The sequence below is a fragment of the Dreissena polymorpha genome, chromosome 10 (assembly GCF_020536995.1).
Source record: "Dreissena polymorpha isolate Duluth1 chromosome 10, UMN_Dpol_1.0, whole genome shotgun sequence".
NCBI lineage: Eukaryota > Metazoa > Mollusca > Bivalvia > Myida > Dreissenidae > Dreissena > Dreissena polymorpha.
In genome coordinates, this window is record NC_068364.1 from 67,112,182 (window position 1) to 67,132,470 (window position 20,289).

The window sequence follows — 20,289 nt, forward strand, 5'->3', positions numbered from 1 at the left end:
TGACTTACCTCAGGTGGAGCCAGTTCCATCACTCCATTGACAAACACTCGTCCACTGCATTCCTTCAGTTCATGACTTACCTCAGGTGGAGCCAGTTCCATCACTCCATTGACAAACACTCGTCCACTGCATTCCTTCAGTTCATGACTTACCTCAGGTGGAGCCAGTTCCATCACTCCAATGACAAACATTCGTCCACTGCATTCCTTCAGTTCATGACTTACCTCAGGTGGAGCCAGTTCCATCACTCCAATGACAAACACTCATCCACTGCATTCATTCAGTTCATGACTTACCTCAGGTGGAGCCAGTTCCATCACTCCAATGACAAACACTCGTCCACTTCATTCCTTCAGTTCATGACTTACCTCAGGTGGAGCCAGTTCCATCACTCCATTGACAAACACTCGTCCACTGCATTCCTTCAGTTCATGACTTACCTCAGGTGGAGCCAGTTCCATCACTCCATTGACAAACACTCGTCCACTGCATTCCTTCAGTTCATGACTTACCTCAGGTGGAGCCAGTTCCATCACTCCATTGACAAACACTCGTCCACTGCATTCCTTCAGTTCATGACTTACCTCAGGTGGAGCCAGTTCCATCACTCCATTGACAAACACTCGTCCACTGCATTCCTTCAGTTCATGACTTACCTCAGGTGGAGCCAGTTCCATCACTCCATTGACAAACACTCGTCCACTGCATTCCTTCAGTTCATGACTTACCTCAGGTGGAGCCAGTTCCATCACTCCATTGACAAACACTTGTCCACTGCATTCCTTCAGTTCATGACTTACCTCAGGTGGAGCCAGTTCCATCACTCCAATGACAAACACTCGTCCACTGCATTCCTTCAGTTCATGACTTACCTCAGGTGGAGCCAGTTCCATCACTCCAATGACAAACACTCGTCCACTACATTCCTTCAGTTCATGACTTACCTCAGGTGGAGCCAGTTCCATCACTCCAATGACAAACACTCGTCCACTGCATTCCTTCAGTTCATGACTTACTTCAGGTGGAGCCAGTTCCATCACTCCAATGACAAACACTTGTCCACTGCATTCCTTCAGTTCATGACTTACCTCAGGTGGAACCAGTTCCATCACTCCATTGACAAACACTTGTCCACTGCATTCCTTCAGTTCATGACTTACCTCAGGTGGAGCCAGCTCCATCACTCCATTGACAAACACTCGTCCACTGCATTCCTTCAGTTCATGACTTACCTCAGGTGGAGCCAGTTCCATCACTCCATTGACAAACACTTGTCCACTGCATTCCTTCAGTTCATGACTTACCTCAGGTGGAGCCAGTTCCATCACTCCATTGACAAACACTCGTCCACTGCATTCCTTCAGTTCATGACTTACCTCAGGTGGAGCCAGTTCCATCACTCCATTGACAAACACTCGTCCACTGCATTCCTTCAGTTCATGACTTACCTCAGGTGGAGCCAGTTCCATCACTCCATTGACAAACACTCGTCCACTGCATTCCTTCAGTTCATGACTTACCTCAGGTGGAGCCAGTTCCATCACTCCATTGACAAACACTCGTCCACTGCATTCCTTCAGTTCATGACTCTGAAACATAAACATACAATGCATGAGCCATTCTCTGAGAAGACGTGGTTTCGCTTGCAGCTTGCAGCTTGCAGATATTTCAGCCATGATTAAAAAATTGACATGGTATTATTGCTCTTTCCTGTTTAACAGGTGTGCACTTTGTGTCAATTCTTTAAATACCGTAGATTTTTTTCTGTCTTTTACTTGGAAAGTTTATTGCCAATAACAATGATCTTTAATTTCATTTTGGTCTAAAATATGTTTGCTCATATGGTAATTAAGTACCTGAAAGCTTAACAGTAATTTACTTGGAATAATTCTAGTGCAATACAAAAACATGCTCCAATTTGAGTCAATAACACTCAATTGGTCATTGTCAGCTTGGTAGCACTTAAAAGTACCCCAGGTACTCTTAAGTATACTACAATGTACCCCGGGTATGGAAAATATACTATAACATACTTGGGAATACTAAAGCTTAATTGGTCGTTTTGAGCTCATTCTTTAAAATTAATTTTCTTCATAGTTATGTCATTATTCAAAACTCATTCTCAAAAAAGCATGTTTGTGTACAAAAAAACTTTGATTTTGGTATTTGGTGGCGCGTTTTAAGACATTGGATTTGGGGGGGGGGATAAAACTCAGGTACAGTTTAATATTTGCTGGGTATGTTCAGTATATTTTCTGTACAAGTGGTACAGAGTAGTAAAAGTAGTACAAGGGTACTTTCAAGTAATACCTGAGCCAACAATTACCAATCGAGCAACATTAACGCCAACAGAAACCAACAAAAGCTGCAGATTGTTTTTTGAAGCACATTTAAATGATTTTGGAAGTATATTTTAACGTAAAATAAACAAAATGTCAAGGTATAAAACTGAAGCTTAAAGAGTTGTTTCTGATGGTGAGTTTATTGTAATTATAATAACATTATTTATCAAAATTTAAATAAACTGATATACAGCCATACTGCAGGCAAGAATAAAGCAAGCTCTTAGAATCATTTGTCATCGCTGTTAAATTCATACAAACATTTCCTTTTATGGGACAAGTTCACTTCGAACAGAAAACTAGATTTTTTATTAAGTTTTCCAAGAAACAAGAATAATCAATTGAGATTTCACCAACCATGCTCATAAGACCACCAACGCGCATGAAGCCCATATCAGCCCAATGTTATTGTCTTATTTACAGCATCACAATTTCCTCATTTAAACATACTGCAACCTCACCAATTCCTCTCCCTGCTTGCCAAACTTCTCTGCAGCAAGAATCCAGTCAGGCAGCTTGTTCCACTTCCAGCCGGTCACCAGGGGCAGGGGCAGGAAGTTGACGAGCTGCGTGAGGTCAAGGCCACAGTCCAACATCAAGGTCACCCCTTTGAATGTCAGCACTAGGCATGGCTTACTGGGATTGTTGGACAGGCAGCACTGAAAGCATTCATACAATCAATTGATGATTAGATTAATATACATTCATATAAGCACATAACATGCACATAATTGTTACAAACTTATTGTCCTTAGTGCCTCCTCATAAGTATTATTACCGGTAACTGGTATTTAAATACATCTACAAAAAGATGTGGCGCAAGTGATTTACAGCCGTGACATATATGAATTTAAACATGATTATCGAAAGACTCTAGATTTTAACCTCCATGGGACCTAACAGTGAGTACTCAGAGGAAAGGTGTCATTTTAAACAGTTAAAAAGATTCCATATAAACACATTCTGGTCTAATTTTGTTTAAGGTTCATGTAAAAGCTTCAGTTTGAAAAATGTGGGACCCCTAGCATTGAACTCAAATTGGACTAAACGAAGAGTGCCACATTGAAAATGTTTACATATTTGCTTAATAGGGTGGTTTTCCTTCAAACTGCTACCAATTTTGTGCAGCAAAATCTCATACCATCGACAAAATCAATCAAAATACAAAGCGATTTTAACACAAAAATAGACATTATTTTCAAAAATCTGAAAGATGTTTATTCAACGTATTTTGGCGGAAAATTATATAACTAGTTAATAATATCGACATTGATGAGGGCAAGTTACGCTTAAATAGTATTTTTTTTTTACATATCTAGAAATATCAAAACTCCAACACATGTCATTTCATGACGATGGGGGCAGCCATTTTTAGATTAATAAAATTGAAAGAAACATGCTAAAAACTCACTCATCGCCTAATTGACATTCCAAACGGTAAAAACTCACTCATCGCCTAATTGACATTCCAAACGGTTGAAGATGACAAATGCATTGGATTGTAATCTTTCCGTTGATGTGTGCAAACTGCATGATCAGACCTCATAAACACTCCAAAAAAATAACTTTGTAAGAAGCATTTCGCCAATGTTTACAATTGTTGTCGAATCACATGTACTTGTAATATTGCGCACAAAATAGTACGCTTACAGACTGACAGAAAGATCGATACGAAACTCCGTTTAATTCATCACGGTATACTATTTTATTGATAATATATAATAATAATTCGCGTCAACAACCTAAATGTAAAAATAATTCTTTTAAACGAAGTTTTTAATAACGAAAGTGAAAACAACGGAAGTCAGATGGATTTTATGTGAGATGCACTTCGGCTCCAGAAAAACAAAACAAATACACTAAAAAAAGATGTGTGGGGGAAAATTTTCAGCTGGAAAATATTTGAAATGGGGTAAGTGATTATATCTCTGTGTGATCATTTCTGTTATTAAGCGCAATCTCTTCCTGATTAATGTTAACAGTTGTTTTACTAGTCGCGCCCAACTGTCAAAATAATGATGTGTTTTCTCAGGTATGTGTATACACATACCAGGTTTTCTTACTACTTCACGTGATTTCGACCGATTTGTAATGCACGTTTTTTCTACAGAGCACAGCGAGTGCCACGCTTTCAAAATGGGTAGAAGGAATCGATATACAAATGTATAAAAAGATTTGGTTTGCCAAAAGGAACACATTATTCAAAACGGTACAAGGACAGTAGTTGTTCAGGAAGGAAGAAAGAAAAAACTATGATACCAAGCTGTGTATTTCTATATAAAACTATGATTTCTAGAGATGCCTGCACAAAACTCATAAAATCTTGTTATTGATGAGCAATATCTCCTTTTATCACAATGATTTCTACCCAGCCAAACCTATTTCTTTATATTTATTTACAATTTTATATGTCGTCTGCGATTTCTTTCAATTTGAGATGGTTTACAATTTTCCATTTGGTTACAGCAAAATTGTTAAGCCCTTGAGATAGAATGGTGACTCTTATTATCCACCATACCTGGATTTTTAAAAAGTAGTTCAGTTTAGTTATTTTTAGAATTTTGTTTAGGAAAATTATCCAAAAAATGCAGTTGAATAATAACTCATTTGTTGTTTTCTGACAATAATTTTCTGTGAAATGTTGCTAACTTGACCTTGTATATGTATATAGCTTTGTATTTATTCAACTTACGGTAGTGCATATCCTTCGTAACTTAAGATTGAGATTTTGTAAATTAGTGTACAAACGTATTGGTTTTAAACAAAAATATGAATAAAGCAAAAAAATATTGAATGTCAAAAATGTGTTTATGTTATTCTATCCGTCTTTACCTTTAAAATGATATATAGTTTGACCATATTGTACCACATTGAATGAAGATAAACCAAATCAAAGTTTTAATGAATTTTATCCCTCCCATGAACCTTAAGCATTTAACATTTGTAAACAAAAAGAAATAATTGCAGCATACAGGTAGACGTAGTAAATGATGCAGAAGTTTAAATTGTGGTTTGCTGGATGTCCAAAGAAAAAATCACAAATAAAGTCAGAGCTCCAGATAAGGTTTTGTGAAATTCTTAAATTACTACCAGATTTTCAAAAAGAATTCTTAACTCTGAAATTTTATTCTTAACGTTACTACTAAGTTCTGGAAAATAATTCTTATTTTTTCTAAATGACCTAAAAATAAATAATAATGGTTATTTTCATGCAAAAAAAATCAAAATAAACATACTAGCAACTTTATTTATACGAGTTCAACAGTGTCTTTTCAGTATTATACAATTTTATTTTCCCAATACCTTCATATGCCCAAACTGTGTTTAGATTGCATGCCTTAGATGAATTTTTACATATTTCACATTTAAAACGGGTCTCCCCTTTAATCTTTTCAACGATTAGCCACAGGACTTGTCCCTTCCACTCGTTCAATGTTTTTTTTTGTGTTTAAGTTTGGACTCGTCGTGTCGCGTTTTTGTTAGCTTTTCCGACTGTGTCGGCAACTGAACATACAACATCGTATAAGATCTTTTCTATAATGTTTTTCTAAACATTTAACTTCGGCTCACTTTGCGTACAATATGTTAAAAGCGTGTTTTTGGACGCTTTGCAGTTTTTTAGGACGCTCTCTGGGCGCTGCCATTGTTTTTTGACAGATATACTGTATACGCCGCTTTTATTGGAAAAAAATGCGCTTTGTTAAACAAACCCGATAAGCATTCTATATAAGCACCGCAAAGATCTTTAATACGCGAAAAGAACTCAATAAAAATCGATACGAACCGATGTAAAAATAATATTCGTAACTTGATTTTGTAATTCTTAATGGTACGACAAGATTTTAAAATAAATACGTAACGGACTTGAAAATAATTCGTAATTACGAAAATACGACCCTTATCTGGAGCTCTGAAAGTTAAACAACTTAAACTATCTAGTTTCCGCCACAGAAATGGTCATCGGCTGCTGAGTCATTCCAGCGCATAAGTCTCCTTAACGTAAGCATCTCAGTTAATTAGACTATCTAGACTAATGAGTCTGACCTTTTTATGATTTGTCCGCTAATAAGTAAATATGACAACATATGCAATTATATAAAAAAAAAACATATGACAATGTGGAAACCGTACCAATTTCATTATGAATTCGAAAACAGATGTTCGTTGCCGGCGAATGAACTCACAAATTAAACTTTAGAAGATAGGCGCAGCCATTTTAATTTTGATTGTTACGACATAAGTATTTTTTACACCGACACAGAAAACAAACTGCAAAACATTAATGTTGAAGTAAACAACATTTATTGAATTATTTCATGTGTTATGCATTGTCATACATTAATTTAGATTTCCGATGCACGTTTTAAGTTTTACCATTAAATCTAATTGTAAAAATGACGGAATCAATTTGCATTTTCGCTATGAACCTTTTTTTCTTAAGCCATTACATTATTGACCAGCAATTTGAATTGATATTGATGTTATATTTACTAAGATTTTTAATGAAATGTTATCATGACATAATCTTTCAATATATTTTACACATTGAAAAGCATTATAGCAATGCATTACGGTTGTTTTTATAGTATGGAAACACGTTTTGTTGGCTGTAGTCCAAATAATTATAGTTGTAAGCTCGATATAGGAGGTTTTGGGGATTCCGATAATGACGTCATGTTTGCGCATGCTAAAATTTTGGCCGTCAAAACTGCGGCCATTCTGCTATTGTTTGCATGTGATGAACCGCATCGTGATAAGGTTACAATCATATTCGCGACCCTTTTGAAGAACAAAAAATACTCAGAACTTGAAATTATTTCAGATTAAATTGAATCCAATGAACGAACACAAATAAGGATGAAAACAAACAATAAATTGATTGAATTTATGTAATCAACATATAGAAACTGATTTGAACCTATTTGTCTGTAAAAACTTACCTTGTTACAGATTAAATAAATCCTCTTGATAAATGTAAATGCTTTTATTTAATTGTTCACACCAGTTTTGACACTCTTTGTTTCAGCATTTTTAACCCAGTGTTTAATTGCTCCTTTGTTTATCACAAACCGATTATCTCGATATGATCCGATACTGTCCAGACAATTACTAAGAAAACAGTGTAATAAACCCAGGGACCTATACTTGTATGACTCTGTATGGGGTCTCTGCATAAACCACATGTGTCTGGTCATTAAACACAATTGATGATACCTCCATGTCATCTCTTAGCATATTAAGTCAAAAACTTAACAGTTGCTTTAATAAAATATTTGAACATATTTAAAAAATAGACATTTGTCCGAAATGGATTAACAGCTAGGAACTATTAATTATACATATTAGCCAGTTTAAACATAACAATAAAGTGTTTAATAGCTAAACATTTAAAATATTTTACAAATTTATTGCTACACAATTAACGTATTTAACGGGTACCTGCAAATGTAAACTCTGCTATAATGTGTAAAGATCGTGCATTACTGCAGCAGTGTTCGAAACATCATCATGAAAACAAGCAATCGCATTTGGTCATTATATACGGATATAAAATACTTGCGGAAAATAACTTAAATGTGTAGATTTATGGTATCATAAAATGCTAGATTTGTATCGCTCATTATCACTAGAGAAGGGTTTTCAATTTACATGTACATGCAAAGACAGTTCAATTTGCAAAATATGCAGGTGTTTTTTCAATTGGAATGCTTAAATTATGAATTTTTTCATTCAATGTAAACGAAACGAAAATCATTCGTTGTAAAAGAAAATTAAAACTGCATTTCAAAATTGAAATTTATTGAGCTATTTAAGGGCTTTGTTTTATGACTGATTCAATACACCCCTTACACTTAATTTCAATCTCTGATGAAAAATAACACTATCGCATCCACACCACTTATAATAATATTTAAATTATTATATGTTTTATAATTTTTGAAATATCATTTATTAAAGTCTTACTTAAAAAAAAATACGGGTATTTATAGTTTTGTTTTGTGAAAATTGTAAGTATTAAGTCTTCCGACAACCTTTACTCTGATACAATATAATAGGCCGCGATCGAGAAGTTGACGGCCAATCTATTTTCAGTAACGGAAAACCCCTCTTGTGACGTCACACAAAAAACCCCTATATTTAGGAGTAGGTTGGCAGGTACTTCTTCTTGAATGCTTTGAGCTTTTCTGAGTACATAAGAACAGCTCAAAGTTTTTAATGATAATGCTTTTACCATGTAAAATAATATGTCTCATGTATGTGTACAAAATTGTTTTCAATCAACCTAATACATATATATAGTAACAAACACAATTACTGTTATCATTGACCATAGTTTATGTTGCTCATATTACCTAATAAAGCGCCGCCAAGCGGCGAGTTTACATTAAAAAAGCCTTTACCAGTTGAAACTTCCAGTGACCCAGAAGGTCAATAGCTGGGAGTTGGATTACCGGTATTGCAACAAGGTTGGCTGTGCTGTAAAAGTAACTCCTTTGAGTGTGGATTTTCAAATAACAAAATATTATAAAGAAAAAGAGGCTATAAAATGACAAAACATATACAAAATATTGATGAAAGAAAAAACACAATATGATTAGCACTACAATGATTTTTTTAATTCTCAGCATGTTCCGAACTGGATGCCTACAAAAGATGTTATCATGGCAACACATGCACTGGAGGTCGGCTGGGCGACCAATGTTCATGGGCACATCAGCCACAGAGAGACACAAGACACAGGCTGTGATATTTGATATGGGAGGGGTCGTCCTGCCGTCCCCACTGATTCTTTTCAAAAGTATGTGCATGGGAGAGTGTGTGTATTTCACAGTTTGTGCGATTGTGTGTGTGTATTGCACAGTCTGTTAGGTACTTTTGTGTCTGAGTCTGCACGAGGAAATGACTAGGGCCCTTTATATTTACCAACACATTCTTAAACTTAAGAATGAGAAATAGGCTTAGAACCAAGAAACATACAGTAAGCGTTTGAATATATGTACTGGCTACCACCTGTAATAATGTCATTAAAAAAGGTTCTACATTGAGAATGATTTATATAGATGAGGTAAAAGCCAAGTGTTACTTAAAATTAAAAAAATTAAAACGATTCTTGGTATTGAAAATCCCAATTTTAAGAATGTTCGTAATTCTTAGACTCGAGTTTAAGAATTGTTTGGTGAATACTAGCCCTGGAGTTTCTAGACTGACACAAGTTAACCACATTAGTTTAGATCTATTTATATGTGCTTGGTTTCATCAAAAGTTGAATGCTTTTTGAGAAATCTGTGTCCTGGGAAAAACTAATACTCGGACGGTGTTAGGAAATCTTAAGGATGCACCTTCATGATGGATCAAACCTGAAATGTCTCGGTTGCTAGGTGAGCACCATAGCTATTGCACCACCTTAAACTCAAATTTTCTTTGGAGCAGCATATTCAAAACACAACCCATTGGTGTAATATTTTATGCCCCCCGGTCGGTCCGTCTGTCGGTCCTTCCACCAAATGGTTTCCGGATGATCACTCAATAACGCTTAGGCCTAGGATCATGAAACTACATAGGTACATTGATCATGACTGGCAGATGACCCCTATTGCTTTTCAGGTCACTAGGTCCAAGGTCATGTTGGGGGGGGGGGGGCATATGTCTCCGACTGTCTCCGACCGGAACACTTGTCTTGTTTAACTTTTTTTCACCATTGTAACATTGTTCATGTTGGTAATTATTTTGCTAGAATTTTATTTACACAAAATTAAGTGAGCCTTGTTCTGGGAAAACTGAGCTCAATTTATGTGCGCACAGTGTGCAGGCTAATCAGAGACGACACTTTGGGCATAGACTTGATTTTTGCTTAGAAGAGACTTTCTTGAAACGGCAACACTTTCTGCTTTTATTTAGTTTTATGCCCCCGGATCGAATGATCCGGGGTATATTGTTTTTGGCCTGTCTGTCTGTCATACTGTCTCAAAATTTTAACCTTCAGGTTAAACTTTTGCAATAACTTTTGCAATATTGAAGAAAGCAACTTGATATTTGGCATGCATGTGTATCACACGGAGCTGCACTTTTTGAGTGGTTAAAGGTGAAGGTCATCCTTTAAGGTCAAAGGTCAAATATATGGCTTCAAAACTTTAACCTTGGTTAAACTTTTGCAATTACTTTTGCAATATTGAAGATAGCAAATTGATATTTGGCATGCATGTGTATCTCATGGAGCTGCACATTTTGAGTGGTGAAAGGTCAAGGTGATCCTTTAAGGTCAAAGTTCAAATACATGGCTTCAAAGCGGCACAATTGGGGGCATTGTGTTTCTGACAAACACATCTCTTGTTTGAGTGAAGAAAGTCTATTATTAAAGAAAATCCAGATTAGGCGGAAAGTGTTGTCTCTTGTTAGTCTGTGCGGACTGCAAAGGCTAATCTGGAATTACACTTAAAGCACATGGGTTAAGCCTTACTAACTCAGAGGCAAAGTTAAAATGGCTATGTGAAAACAGCATAAAACCAGAACAGCCTGCGAGTAACCCGCAGTGTGTTCAGATTTTATGCTGTTTGCTGCACATCAGTATCTGAGAGTTGGAAATGACGCCTTTAAAACTTGAATCTAGTAAGAAAAGTCTTTAGGCAAGTTTAACTTTTTAAGGGACTACAAACACGTCAAAATACGTATCTAAGTGGTAAAGGGTTAAGCCTAGTTTCCCCAGAACCAGACTCTTATCTGTTGTCATCTATGACAGATTTTGAGCAGATGTCTGGACTCCCAGAAGGGCTGATTGGAAAGGCAATCATTTCTGACAAGCACTTTGGAGCCTGGACCAGGCTGGAGGAGGGAAAACTTTCCATGGAGGAATTCGCAAAAGAGTTTGGGGTGGAATGCTCAAGACTGGTTTGTATTGCTCTGATATTGAGATTAGTGCAGGATTTATTTTAAGTGACATGTTTTATCTTTTTAGCTCACCTGAGGTCACATTTGTTAACCAATCTTCATGAAATTTGGTCAGAAGATTGGTCTCAATGATATTTTGGAGTTCGAAAATGTTTACGTTTGCTTAAAAAACATGGCTGCCAAGGGGCGGGGCATTTTTCCTTATATGGCTATATATGGGAATAGTTAAATCTTGTTAACACTTTAGTTTTGTTAATTATATCCTTTCAAACAAAAGCTTGTTTGGGTATTCTGGAATCACTCTGTCGGGCATTTGGTTGGTCATTCTGCACAAATTATAATAGTTAATGGCATTGTTTTCATTTGTATCTGTTGGACTTTATCCTTTAGTTTCCATTCAGAGCCACAAGATACAAATGTATAATTCGTAATTGAAAAGTTTTCATAAAAATGTTTTCAAAATATGCAGATCAAATAAATAATGTAACTAAAAGTAAGATAAAAAAAGGAAAAATTCTTGGCCGATAAAACCCCGATCAATTCTTATTAATTAGTTTAGAATCACTGTATGAAACTGTTATTTATATGAGTGGTGATACATATACTCTTAAATAAACTTGTGCATATGTGTATCTATATATTATTATTACACACTCGGTCTCTATTTCAAGAACTGAAAGGAAAGGAAGTGGACATGTCCGTTTATATGAGGGATGGTACATATACTGTTATAAACTTATGCATGTTTGTGTCTAATTACTCAATCTCGATTTCAAGTTGGAAAAGTAAGTGGACAGGTCCGATTGTATGAAGGATGCTACATATACTCTTAACACTTTACCACTTAGATACACATTTTGACGCATTTCTAGTCCCTTAGAAACTCAAATTTAAAGTGGTATTATGGGCATTTTTCACTGTTGAATTGAGCAGAAAAGAATTAACAGGTCAAAAGAGTTAGTTAAAATGTGATGACTGACCAATTAGCTGCAATTACCAGTTGTTTATAAAAATACATATTATATTCTATATTTTACTTGACTATACAGTCCTCTAAGCCGAGCGGAACTGTCTTTTTTATTAGGATCCAGGTTTTTTTTTCCACTTTTTGGGAAGATAGCCCATGGCTTTGGAATTGGGAATTTTATCGGCATTTTCATGAAATTGGGAAAATAAATTCATTAGCCTTTTTTTCCACACGAAAAGTCCACTGATTAGGGAAATACTAAATTTGATATAACTCTTTACAATCATTCAAATTAAAAGAAAAAAAATCATATAATACTTTGTTAGATGTAATTGAATTACAATTGAGATAAAATACACATAAGACTTCTTTCTAAAAAAAAAAAAAAAAAAAAAAAAAATTTTTTTTGTTTTTTTTTTTTGGAAATTGGGAATTTTTTGCCACATTTTGGGAAAAAAGTATACTTTTTGGGATTGGGAACATAGCCGAATTTCGGCTATAAAATCGGGCCAAAAAAACCCCTGGGATCCGAGTTAGTGTTCGTGTGTCTTATGAACAAATCTGCATTAAAACTAAATTAAGATTCACATTGTACATTGAATCATTTCTGTCATCAGTTGTCAAAAAGAAAGTATGGATGATATTTAAATGCATTATTTTTCTCTTTCCGGGATACTGTTTTAGTATATTGATGCTGTATTAACAAATATAAGTGTATATGAAGTGAAAACACCAAAAAATAAACAGTTGCGATAGACACCTATAAACATAGCATATACTGTTAGATGGGCATAATATCACTTTAATTAAGACCTTTCTTACTAGATTCAAGTTTTTAAGGCTTCATTTCCAACCCTTAGACACCAATGAGCAGCAAACAGCATAAAACCTGAACAGACTGTAAGTTAGTCGCAGGCTGTTCTGGTTTTATGCTATTTGCACATAGCCATATTTTCTTTGCTTCTGAGTGGGAAAGGGTTAAATAAACTAATGCACCTTTGTATATAATTACTCTGTCACTATTTTTCACAGTTGGGAAAGGAAGTTGACATGTCCGGTCTGATGCCATTGTTCAACCGTACGTACGTGAACCCTTACCCGCAGATGATCGATGCCATAAAGTGTGTCAGAGCTGAAGGACTCAAGACGGCGCTACTGACCAACAACTGGTTCAACATCAAAGACCAAGAGAGTTTCATACCTCTTGATCTGACACTGTTTGATGTGGTAAGAATCTTGTCGTGCTTAAATGTTTTCTTTGTGCTGAAATGTTTTGCTGAGCTTGTTTTTTGCCTAAATCGGTATTTTGCGTCTAGGCAGTGCAATGATTAACATCACTATGAGATGCTGTCTGAATGTATCCCCTGTCCATTTCACTGTTGACGCTCTGTGTGTCCGTCAGTCTGTCAGTCCGTGAGTATGTGAGTCTTTCACACTTTTTTGGATCCTGCAATAACTTTTAATGTTCTTCATTTTTTTTCATGAAACTTGAAACGTGGATAGATGGCACTATGGAGATTATGCACGTTCCTACGTCAAAAATTCTGGTTGCAACAAATATAAAAAAATAAAATAAAATCTGACAATGGTGGAGCCGGTAGGGGACATATATTGCTTGGAAATAGTCTTGTTTAAAGATTCTCTCTGAATGTGGGCTGTGACCCTTTTCTTATAATTGTTAAAATTTCTGTAGATTCTTTCTCAATGTGGCCTTTGTCTCCTTCCCCAGGTGGTGCTGTGTTTAAAATCACTGTAAAATACATTCTGAATGAGGCTATTGCAGTTTTTGAAATCTCTGTAAGATAATCTAGCCCTGTCACTTTCCCAGGTAATTAAGTGTTAACAATTAACTCAACATTAACCCTGTCCCTTAAAAAGGTGGTAAAGTTTTAACAACTTTGTTAATATACTTTTTTATGTGGCCATGTGAAGTGTTCAAAATTTCATTTAAGATACTTTTTCTTGCCCAGTCCTTTTTCAATGTGGACAAGTGTTAACAGTAAGTGCAGCATGCTTTCTAAATGTGGCCCCTGTCCCTTTCTTGGCTTATGAAGTGTTGAAAATTTGTGTGAGATACTTTCTAAATGTGGCCCCTGCCCCATTGCCAGGTTGTGGAGTCATGCAAGGTTGGGTACAGGAAACCCCATCCTAAGATCTATGAGGCTGTGCTCAAGGAACTAGGGTTGCCAGGGCAACAGTGCGTCTTCCTGGACGACATCGGCGAGAACTTGAAGGCTGCCAGTCAGTTCGGTATTAATACTATTAAGGTATGAAAGTGTGAATGATGCAATTTTGACTGTAGTAAAGTGTGAATGATGCAATGTTGACTGTAGTAGTCACATTGTCTGAGCCTTGCTCTGGGAAAACAGGGCTTAATGCACATGTGATAAGTGTCGTCACAGTTTAGTGTAGAGCATAAAAGTATTTATAAATGATTAAAACTTTTCTTTTGTCTATGTTCTTGTACTACTTCTTGTGAACTTTAATTATAGTTTTTTTATTCATCAACGCTTTATCTGTATTTGAATAAAAGTAATAAGATTGTATTTCTAAAAATCAGTTATGAGTTAAGATTTTGAGTAAATTATTAAAATGTGATTTGACTACATGCTGGGCAAGCTCACGATAAAATCATTTATCTGTGACGATACGACTCTTAAGCACGTTAGGTGTGTATAGTTTTATCTTTTTGCACGCAACTAACTAACAACTGAGATATTCAAGTTTGAAAAGTGTTGCGTTAGAAAAGTCTTTAAGTGTATACATGTACACACCCTAATGTTAAGAAAAAACACGCTAAGTGTCAGAGTATTTATAAGCACCGAATATTCATACAAAGCTGTTTAAATGGTATATACATGAGTCAAGACTCAACTCTTCACAACAAATTCATGTATATATTCAGGGTTTCAATTAGATATCTTTAATGACCAAATTTTAATTGAAGGGAGCCTACTTTGGTGGCCTTGGAACATGTGCCTCTCATTAAGTTTTGAAAAGAGGTTGCATAATCTTGCATACTTAGGATTTTCAAGGCTACTTAACTCTTTCCCACTCAGAAGCAAACTGAAAATGGCTTTTGCAACAAGCATAAAACCAGAACAGCCTGCAAGTAACTCACAGTCTGTTCAGGTTTTATGCTGTTTGCTGCTCATCAGTATCTAAGTGTTGGAAATGAAGCCTTTAAAATTTGAATATAGTAACTTCTAAGTGACTACAAATGAGTCAAAATACGTAGCTAAAGGGTAAAGGGTTAGAAATCACTCTATTCAGTCAATATATGTTGTATAAAAACCATGCAAACCTTGTTTGGTAATAAATATGAAAGCTTGGAAAACTAATTTAAAATTTGTTTACTTTAATTTGAGTTTGTCCACTTTTTATGTCTGTTGTCTAAACTTGTATGTTTATAAACCCTGACAAATCTTAACGACTCATGTGTTAAAGAATTTCATGAACATTCACAATGTGGGATATGAATCTATTTCAAGGGGCCTTTTCATGTTTTGGTGAATTGACACTTGATTATTTGCCAAGGTTAACCCTTTACCACTTTTCACGCATTTGTTATCCCTTAGAAAGTTATATTTAATTTAAGACCTTTTTTACTAGATTCAAGTTTTTAAGTTTATCTCCAAACCTTAGGTACTGATGAGCAGCAAACAGCATACAACCTGAACAGACTGCGAGTTACTCGAGTTACTCACAGGCTGTTCTGGTTTTATGCTGTTTGCACATAGCCATTTTCACTTTGCTTCTAAGTTGGCTTCTTAAGCGGTACCTTGGCCCCACTTTCCCCACTTTGCGAGGATACATGGCAATTTCATGAACATAAATGCATGTGCGTAAAACTGTTGTCCCAGAAAGCCCTGTGCAGTCTGCACAGGCTAATCAGGGACAACACTCTCTGCTTTCATTTTTTGCTCGTTTAGAGGAAGTCATTTCTTAATTAAGATCCAGTTTTGGCAGAAAGTGTTGTCCCTGATACTCTGGGACAAAACTGTACGCACATGCATTAAGTCCAGTTTTCCCAAACGGCACATGCATTAAGCCCAGTTTTCCCATAAGGCACATGCATTAAGCCCAGTTTTCCCATAACGCCGCTCGTACTCACAGGTTAAGGACCCAGACCAGGCCATAGTGGACCTAGAGCGGCACCTGGGCCTGACATTGAGGGGTTACATGGCAGGGACTACCACCGTTCCTAGAAGACTGACACTCGATAAGGTGAAACTCACGAGTTACCTTAACACCCAGCTCAAGCTACACGATAAGGGTGAGATTTTTTGTTGCGTCACATGACTGTTTATATACATGTTAAGAATTACAATGCCTCTGTTTGTATTTCATTTATCAAAAATATCCAAACTTGAAAAGAAACTCACAAGTTACCTTAACACGCAGCCCAAGCTACATGATAATCATGGGATATCGTGTCAAGTCTAGTGACTGGTTTTACACTTTGTATGCGCCCGGATTGAAAGATCAGGGGTATGTTGTTTTTGGCCTGTCTGTCTGTCTGTCATTCATTCATTTATTGTGTGTATCCCAAAACTTAACCTTGATTAAAGTTTTGCGATAACTTTTGCAATATTGAAGATAGCAACTTGATATTTGGCATGCATGTGTATCTCATGAAGCTGCACATTTTGAGTGGTGAAAGGTCAAGGTCGTCCTTCAAGGTCACAGGTCTAAAAAACAAATCCAAGAGAAGTAATAAGCTTTAAAAGGGAGATAATTACTAAACCTGCCAAATGATATATTGAAATTTTATTTCAAAGCGGCGCAATAGGGGGCATTGTGTTTCTGACAAACACATCTCTTGTTAATAAATCACAATGCCTCTGTTTGTAACTCATATAGAAACAAAATAAATTTAAAAGCTTTAAAAGATATGATACATGTATACTAAATGGATTGTTATATTATACAATAAAACAAATGTTCTAAAAAAAATTGTTTTACCACAACACTTTTGTGGCTAACTGTTTGATGGGAAAACATATAGGTTGTGCTCTTTGAAAGGGGGGTTAAATGCATGTGCCTAAATTGTCGTTCCAGATTAGCCTGTGCAGTTCTCACAGGCTAATCAGGCACAACACTTTCCTGCTTTTATGATATTTTTCGTTTTAAGAAAGTCTTTCTTAGCAAAAATCGAGTATACATTGTAGGCAGATAGTGTCGTCCCTGATTAGCCTCTGCGGACTTCACAGGCTAATCTGGGATGACACATTACGAACATGCATTAAACCCCTTTTTCACAGAGGGAGGCTCATATTATTGTTGAACAAAAACATCAATCATATGGCCCTTGTGGTTAATTTTTTTTGTAGCTGAGCCAGTGGTGCGTTGCTTCTCCCATGGACAATCAAACCCGACCTACTTTATCAAGTATGCTGGCAAGAACTTGGTGCTGAGGAAGAAACCTGTGAGTGTTGTGTAACCTCAGCAGTGTTGAGTAACCTGAACATAAATAACAATTTTTATCTTAGTAAATGTACCCAGGCACGTTGCAACTTGCGTTTTTGGTGTTTATTAGGAAGAGAGTTTTCATGCCGGTATTCAGCAATGAAACATGCAATTCAATATGAGGAACTATGCATGTTCAGAAAAAATTGTATAGATATAAATTTTGCTTATAAAACTTAGCTTTGCTTTTTTAAACCACATGTGTCAATTTATAAAATAAACCAGAGTAGAAATTTACATAAACCAGGGATGTTTTGTAAAACATTTATGGCTACTGACTAGCAGCAAAATCATTTATGGCGACTGACTAGCAGCAAAATCATCTCTTTGAACAGACATTGATCTCTGGATATGAAAGTCATTAGGGGTCATCCTGCTTCAAGACTAACCAGAATACTAATCTAACCCTTTACCATTTAAAAACGTATTTCCATGCATTTGTAGTCCCTAAAAAAGTGAAATTTAATTAAAGATGTTTCTGACTTCATTCAAGTTTTTTTGGCTTTATTTCCAACCCTTAGATTCTGATGAGCAGCAAACAAGCATAAAACCTGTAAAGACGGCGAGTTACTCACAGGCTGTTCTGGTTTTATGCTGTTTGCACATAGCCATTTTCACTTTGCTTCTGAGTGAGAAAAGGTTAAAGGGGGAAATAATTAACAGTGTTTTTTTCGTTAAAAAAATCGAGTCTGTTATTTGTCACCATTTTCAATTAAAAAAAGTATATATTTTTCTAAATAGGACCTAACATTTCCCAATTAAAGACGTTTTCCAAAAAAATTATTTTTTTTAGATTTCAACATTTTGTTCATCTCCTGTCCAGCCATAAAAGTTCAACCTTAGTAAAAATAATACTGAAAACACTTCTGTTCTCAATTTGAAGCATTTTTTAGCAAAACGTCAACACTACCGTAAAACGCTGTGTATAACGCGCATTTATGTATAACGCGCATCTACTTTTTGAAGCAAAAAAATCGGGAAAAAAAGTTTTTGAAGCAAAAAAATATTAAGGCAAAATTTCCGTACCGTAGGCTCACTGAAAATCGTTTTATTTATATTGCTGATCTCACGTGTTATTTTATTTTTCAATAATTAATTATCTTAAAGACGTTAATGATAAAGATACAACTTGTTTGTGTGTTGTTTTTTTTATTATAATATTACGCCTAAATGTTTCGATTAAAATGAATTATGCATGAAATGCACAATTTCCACGAGGATACCATCGAGGTTTTCATCATAAGTCTCCGAAGTAACTGTCCACGATTTTATCGTGGAGGAGTACACATCGCGGACCGATTAGTGTGATTGGTATAATTAAGACACTGAAATTTTTTATTGGTATTGGCACGGCATTATTCACACATGACTAATTCACAACCGCGCATTTTATTTACATTTCCCATCTCACGCTTTCTTTTCGAGAGTCTATAATTGACAGGAGACTTTAACGACTCAAATTTCTCAACACCATTACTGACATTACCGGCGTTAAACAAACAATGATGGTGTGAAGTCGTTTGCCGGTACGCATGTTTTGATAATAGCCCAGCTACACAAAACTGGACAGATGACACATATTGCTCGATTATCACAACCCCAATCTTGACAAGACGTATGAAAACGTGTAAACAAACACAACATCAATTTTATTAACACATTTGAAAAGCAAGAAAAATAATAATAAATATATCGGGAAAGACCTTGCTGACATACTATTGTAAATCGACAAGTGCCCCCAAATAAATTTTGTAACCCTAGTACAGTAGGGTATAATATTGTGGGTAAAAACAATAAAGTTTAAATAAAAATGGCTTCCTTGTTTTTCATTTTCTTCTTCAAATTTATTTGATTTCAATGCTCTGTATGTACCTGAAAAAGATAGAAAATTTTAATGTTAACTTTATAACGTTTGTCCATCTATATTCAGATCGTAAATATAACACAATTATTAACATAGTTACAGTTAAAACAATGGGGAACAGAATGATTCGAGTTACCGTAACTGGGTAACTGACAGGGAAAAAATGTCTTGGCATGGCTGTAGTTGTGCATAACGCGCATCAAGTTTTTAAAATTAAATTTGGGGGTAAAAATGTGCGCCTTATACACAACCTTTTACGGTAATTTCCCAATTTTATTCAAAACGCCACAATTTTTCCCAATTCATAGGGACCCGGCCCCATTCCGAAATGGTAAAAAAAACGCTGATTAATATAATCTTTGTAAAAGTTAGTATTTAAAATACATCAATTATTAAGATGTACTATATATGGACAGAAATAAATGGATAATGGTTTTAAGTATATTTCTCTCAGAGGAATAAAAAAGTGCCAGAATAACAACAATAATAGAATTTTAGAAAGTGAAAATACAAAAAAAAGTTTACCCAACCTGGGCTCGAATTTGTGACCTTTAATTTAAGAGGCTGTTGCCTAAACCACTTAAATAACCAAACTGTTAATTTACTAGTTAAATTTTATACTTTCTATAAGTGCTCATTGGCTTGTCACATATAATAATAAGAGAAACACTTCAATTAATTTAATCTTTTTGCCTCTATAATAATTTATAATTTTCATCATTTTAAATGATGATTACTCATTAATGAAAATGGGCTCCTCT

At 35.5% G+C, this 20,289-nt stretch overlaps 2 protein-coding genes across 26 annotated transcripts in view; one reads left to right on the top strand and one right to left on the bottom strand.

Annotated features, from left to right (window-relative positions):
* LOC127848917 (integrator complex subunit 9-like) overlaps positions 1-6,634 on the bottom strand; it is a 41,961-nt gene extending 35,327 nt beyond the window's left edge. For 3 of the 24 annotated variants that reach the window (XM_052381614.1, XM_052381613.1, XM_052381612.1), the window contains exons 1-2: positions 945-1,004; positions 801-872 (exon numbers count right to left, since the gene is read on the bottom strand). In XM_052381614.1, coding sequence (XP_052237574.1) covers positions 801-872; positions 945-965 — 93 coding nt within the window. In that variant the 5' untranslated portion in view covers positions 966-1,004. The other 21 variants (XM_052381611.1, XM_052381616.1, XM_052381628.1 and 18 more) reach the window with 21 other exon arrangements.
* LOC127848916 (acyl-CoA dehydrogenase family member 10-like) overlaps positions 6,576-20,289 on the top strand; it is a 53,126-nt gene continuing 39,412 nt past the window's right edge. For both annotated transcript variants that reach the window (XM_052381609.1, XM_052381610.1), the window contains exons 1-7: positions 6,576-6,632; positions 8,969-9,141; positions 11,080-11,228; positions 13,228-13,422; positions 14,304-14,462; positions 16,312-16,471; positions 17,529-17,623. In XM_052381609.1, coding sequence (XP_052237569.1) covers positions 6,625-6,632; positions 8,969-9,141; positions 11,080-11,228; positions 13,228-13,422; positions 14,304-14,462; positions 16,312-16,471; positions 17,529-17,623 — 939 coding nt within the window. In that variant the 5' untranslated portion in view covers positions 6,576-6,624. The remainder of the gene's footprint in view (positions 6,633-8,968; positions 9,142-11,079; positions 11,229-13,227; positions 13,423-14,303; positions 14,463-16,311; positions 16,472-17,528; positions 17,624-20,289) is intronic.